This window comes from Halyomorpha halys, unplaced genomic scaffold (assembly GCF_000696795.3).
Source record: "Halyomorpha halys isolate HHAL.00 unplaced genomic scaffold, Hhal_1.1 Scaffold1024.1, whole genome shotgun sequence".
NCBI lineage: Eukaryota > Metazoa > Arthropoda > Insecta > Hemiptera > Pentatomidae > Halyomorpha > Halyomorpha halys.
The window spans coordinates 118,154-124,073 of record NW_027106221.1 but is presented as its reverse complement, the minus strand read 5'-3'; the positions used below and the strand labels follow the sequence as shown (position 1 = coordinate 124,073).

The 5,920-nt window shown below is 30.5% G+C and overlaps 1 protein-coding gene across 1 annotated transcript in view; it reads right to left on the bottom strand.

Moving 5' to 3' along the window:
• Positions 1-5,920, bottom strand: part of LOC106687912 (ragulator complex protein LAMTOR1) — a 13,208-nt gene that overhangs the window by 2,226 nt on the left and 5,062 nt on the right. The window contains exons 2-3 of the mRNA XM_014432080.3: positions 5,807-5,883; positions 844-933 (exon numbers count right to left, since the gene is read on the bottom strand). Of these exons, the coding sequence (XP_014287566.1) occupies positions 844-933; positions 5,807-5,883 (167 nt within the window). The remainder of the gene's footprint in view (positions 1-843; positions 934-5,806; positions 5,884-5,920) is intronic.

Sequence of the window (5,920 nt, the reverse complement as noted above, 5' to 3'; positions counted from 1 at the left end):
TATATATATATATATATATCCTTCACAAATAGGTTATAACCATTGAGAAAAGCTTTGATAGTCTCTATCTAATTAATAATCTCTACATGTTGGCCATCCTCATACTGGCATCAAACCTTGGGCAAACCATATATATATATATACTTAACTTTACCACCAACCTTCTTCTATTTAGCCAACCAGTAGAGATACGGCAGTTTACAATAGAGGAACAAAGTTCTAAGAAGTCTTATAAAAATATAAATTATTATGAAGGAGATGGTCAGGAGTACAGTCAAGAAGAAACAAAAAATAGTTATCAATTATTTATTTGCCAACATTTCAACCCACTGTGAACGCCATTATCAAGGCTGAAGTGATAAGTGCAGAAGTAAACAAGAAATTGAATGAATTGAGAACCTTGTTTACATGCGCACTTATAAGTCAGTGATGAAGACCTACACAGTGGATCAAAATGTCAGGAAATAAATAGTTTAATAATTTATATATTTAATATTGTTTTTATATCATAAAGAATTGATGAATAAACTAATTATAAAATAAAATTACTGAAGGTAACTGATTGTTACTATGGTAAAATCAACAACCATTTCATTGAATTTTCAAATATTTTGTAAATAAATAATACTCACCAGTTAATAATGCAATGATTAAGTAAATCATAACAAATAACCTCATAAATATGTACATAATCACCAGAAATACTAGCTCCATTGGAACAATTAAAAAGATTAAAAGTAAACTACAAAATTTAAATAAATAAATATAAATTTAAACTGAATTATATTAATAGAGATTTAGGAATTTATAAGTAATAGCTAAGGAAATTATAATTAAACATACGTGGCTGTTTCCTGAAGAATTTTATTAAGCACAGACTGCTCATCTGTACCCTTGGGCGATGAATTAGGATAATGAGAAGCTAAGTCATCACTATAACATAAAGTTTAATACAATAAAATAACTATATTATGACAAATGTTATGTAGGATAAATGAAACCTGATTTACTTAAACAGAATACAATGTTTTAAAAAACAAGATAAACAAAGAGATATAATACTTTAGGGAATAAAAGATATAGCTTTAAATTACTTAAAAGAGCAAGCATAAAAAACTACTTTATTAAATATCAAACAGTACAAAGCATTCAATATTATTAAATATTTCAGGAATTATATTTTATTTGTAATAAATAATCAAATAACGAAAATTTTAAAAAAGTCATAAATATATTCGGTCACGACATATGAAATGTCTGTTTTCATTATTTCAGAAATTCAAAGTGAGATTAGTGAACTTTAATTGTGTATTATGTCTATGATGATTATACAGATTTTAATGAGCTCTTATTAATCCTCTCTTTTTTGATAACATTAACTATCATTATAATTGATTGCACACTGTTTAGCATGCAATCAAATATGACCATGAAAACATGTGATTTTCAAATAATTTTTTTTTTTATGAGTTTTAACTTGGATACTCGGCAGCCGAAACTGCATGAAACAAGACTACGGTCTTTGGGGAAGGGTGTTGTAATGTACGAACCAATCGCCAGTGGTTTGAAAAATTTTGGGCAGGTGACATAGATTTCAATAACTAACCCCAAGGAAGATCTCCACAAGCAATTGACGAAGAAAAACTTAGACTTACTGTGGAAGAAAACCCTTACCAAACAGTTACAGGACTTGCAACACAAATGAATAAAAGTGTATTAACAGTTTCTCGACACTTAGAGACCATTGGTAAAGTAAAAAAGATAGATCATGAAAGGTACCTCATAAAATTAATAAGCAGCAGCAGCTGAAGCATTATGAGACATGCGTTTCACTGCTTACTAGTAAAAAAAAAATGAGCCTTTTCACAAAGGGATAATCACATATAATGAAAAGTAAATGCTATATGACAACATGCTTCGGTCAGGTCAGTGGTTAAATATTGACGAAAGACCAGGATACATGCCAAAACCAAATTTACATCCAAAAAAATTATAGGTTTTTGTATGGAGGTCAGTGACAGGAATAATTCATTTCTCCATTTTACCCAGAGTTGACCCCACACATCCACATCATACTGCAGTGATATTAACATAATGCATAAAAAAAACTTGCATTAGTTAATCAGAAGGGACCTATACTCTTACACAATGTCAGACCTCATGTTTCACAACACACAGCTAAAAACCTGTGTTACAAAGTCCTTCCACACTCAACTTATTCACTAGACTTATTTCCAACGGATTTCTTCCAGTTCAGAAATTTGGAAAATATCCTGAAAGGTGAAATTTTTAAAAATGATTCTCAGATCAAAAACATATTTTCTGACTTATTTTCTTCATCAAACCCTGAAGATTTCAGTCCTGGGATTGAAAAGTTAATAACACGTAGGAGAAAATGTATAGAAAATGAGAGTAAATATTTTGAACAAAACTGTTTTACTTTCATAAAGTTTTTTTACTAAGTAACCTTTCCTAAAAACTGACTTTTCGGTCAAAACGACCCAATACAACTGAAATGTAACATAAAACACCAACAAACCTTGAATTGGTATTTTATATTTTTCCTAATATGATTTTTCCATGGAGAAAATACTTAGTATGTGTACAATGATAAGAAATTTACAATGGAAAACTATATGTAAAAAAAAATTTGAATCATGCAAATGATAACAATAAATGCCAAACACCAAACGACAATTTTTGACCATAAATTGCAACAAGTAGATTAGCAAGGTCGGTATTTGGACATTTGATCACCCAACAAATGAACTCAACCTGATTCTATGAAAAAGGGTTCAGGCGATTTATCAAAAGTCAACAAGAATTTAGGATAACTACGACTAAAAAAAAATATCCAATTCCCCCCAAAAAACAAAAGGAAATAAACAAACCAATTATTTTAAGGAATATAAAGTAATAAGGTTTGTTCTTCTTTGTTTTTTTCGCTCACAGCACTTATACATTATATCACTTAAGAGAATATTTTAATTTTAAAGATTTTTTTTTTTATATATATACAGTTTGTGATTGCTACTGATACAGTTTCCTGTATTCTTTTTCAACTACTCAAAACATCATAATGAAAGAGATTAAGAGACTAAAAGAAACTTACACGTTTTTAAATAATTCATAATCCTAAAAGTCCTGCAAAATACATCACTGAGGATAATCTCCTCTTTCACAATGTAGCAATTTTGTGTTATATAATATTATAAATTCACAAGGGATTTAATAATAGAAGGAATGATATCGGGTTTGGGCTAGATTGGTTACATAAGGAACATTTAGGTCTTTATGGATGGTTTTAAAGATAAACTTAAATATAGGAAAGTACAAAGTATGAGATGCAAACTAATTTGCTAGAAAATTCAAGTCCTTTATCTGAAGCATGAATTTCTTTGGCCTCTGGGGCCATTCAGGTCCTTCCAAGTTCAGGCACTCGGATAAAAAAATATATTTTCAAAGCATTGGAATTATAAGATTTTTTTTTTCCAATCATCAAACCTCTCATTAAAAAAAAAATCCTCAAATCAAATTTTACATCAGATTTCAAAAAGGCAGGCACGTAGCCTGATTTTTATTTCTGGAGGGGATAGTATTTTCATAATCCTAATAACTTGTCTTCTCAGTCTGATTTGGAGGAGTCAACAGAATTATAATTCAAAAGGTGTTATAGTTGACCATTAATAATTTGAAACTCATGGGACCAAAAAAAAACTTCAAATTACAAAGAGTTCTAATAATCAAGGAGGAAAAAAGAAAGTTTGATAAAAAGTAAATATTAGTACAATGTGATTTTGGTTTTAAAATGTAAAAAATTAATAAATAACAATACCAAGTAAAAATGCCTTAAAATTTTACTGAACCCAGAAGTAAGTGTAAATTCATTTCTGTTGATAGATTCGTTTCAGGGTCCCCTCCTGAACTGCTTTAATTCATTAGAAATGATAATTGTGAATAATTGATTAAAATATTTGCCTGCAAGATGAAATCATCATAACTACTTATAAATACCATATATAAAGAGCACTTCAATTGACAGATCATTCTTATCACAGAACGAGATCAGAAGTTCATCTTAGCATTGATGTTATTTTTTTCTTCTATTAATTATCATCATCAGCATGCAGGAGCAAATCCAGAATACACTGGCCCACAGTGATGGAGGAAAGAGGAAGAGAAGGATAAAATGGTCAACAGAAGACCAATATAGAAAATAACTAAAACTCCACTAATTCATAAACAGGTAACTCGGCTCGACACATTTAAGAAACCATTGAGTCCTGCAGATCTAAATTAAACTAAAATATTAACAATAGTGTACCTTTTGGCTTTTCATCCCATCTAAATCATATAACATAATATCAATAGTCCTAAATGCATTCATTTTATACAGTAATACTTTACCACCCACTTTATTTCAAGCAGCCAGTGATACTTCATGTGCCCCTAAAAACAAGTAGTAATGTATATATGTGAACTGTGTACTCCAGCCCACTCCAGAATTAAGTTCATGTAACAGATTCTTATGTTAAAATGTTTGAAAAACAAGATGGTAAAAACTTTATCACTCCCTGGGGGTGTGTAGGACTAATATGACAGATTTCCCAAAATGACCATTGAATATTTTAACATTTATTAACAATAACTCCTAAATACTACTAGTAGCTGAAATATCAGGGCCTTTTGTAACTGAGGGAGTTAAGCGACTGTCTCGTGACTGCAGCGGCACTGGTTCAATTCCCGCCAGGTGTGTCAATTTTTATTACTGTGGTGGTCTCAGGAAATGAAAACTTGACCCCTTACTATGGTTAGAATAGGTAACCCTAGTGGTTACCTCTACATAACGTAAGATAAGGTATGTGAGAAATGACTAGGAAGGGCCATACAACTTTTTTTTAAAAAGTAGCTGAAATATCATTTCATAGATAATCTTTTTTTTAGTGAATTTGACGAGCTTCAATAATAAGCTCAATAGAGTTTTTATGTACAACTCTTCCCAAGATAGTTTTCCTAAAATCAATATTTTTTCTTTTAAACAACAAAAAATCATCATTTTGGGAATTTTCTTGGGCAAATATCATGAAAACTACTATTCTTAAGAAAATAATTATTCTAAATTAATTGATGATGGACTTAACGAGCTTCAAATTGTGCTCAAAAAGAACTATTTACTTCTTCTTTTACTATACGGGACGGAAACCACATGCCTCCCCAGTCTGGAAGAGCTACTGAAAACGGACCAGGATTGTCTGGAAGGAGAAAGATGTAGGAAAAGACTGAAGGAAATCAAGGTTCTTGTGAGAAGGAGAAATTTGAAAAAGGAGGTCATGTGGACGGAAGAAAGAATACAAAGCCACGCAGAGATAATGAGGGAAAAATGGAAGGAAAGGAAAAAAAAACAAGAGAGAAGCTAAAAGTAATGATATTTGCGGGGTCTCTAAGGCTGTTCTGAAAAAAAACCAAAGATTACTTTTATTAAGAATCAAAATACTATATTTTATTACTGTATTTTTCAAAAATATCACTGGACCAAATAATTAAGTTGTGGTACTCATTAGACATAGAATTCACTTCATAGTGCCATAACCTTTTCGCAAATGACTGGCTTACTGGGACTGATAAGAGGTTTATGAACACAAAAGAGGGTTCAGGGAGGTTATAATGAATAGTCACCAAACCCTAATTTGGGTGTTTTATTAAATACCTTGATTGATCAGTGATTAAAAAACGATTAAAAAATATTCTAGTTCATATGTTATCATTAAGACAGATTTTAATGACAGAGTATATCATTAAAAAATACCTTTGAACTCTTTGAACAGCAGATGAATTACAAACCGGATCATTGAGTAAATGGGTTCTTTCATCGGCAAAGTCAGACTATAACAAAAAATAAATAAGTGGTATTAATTATAAA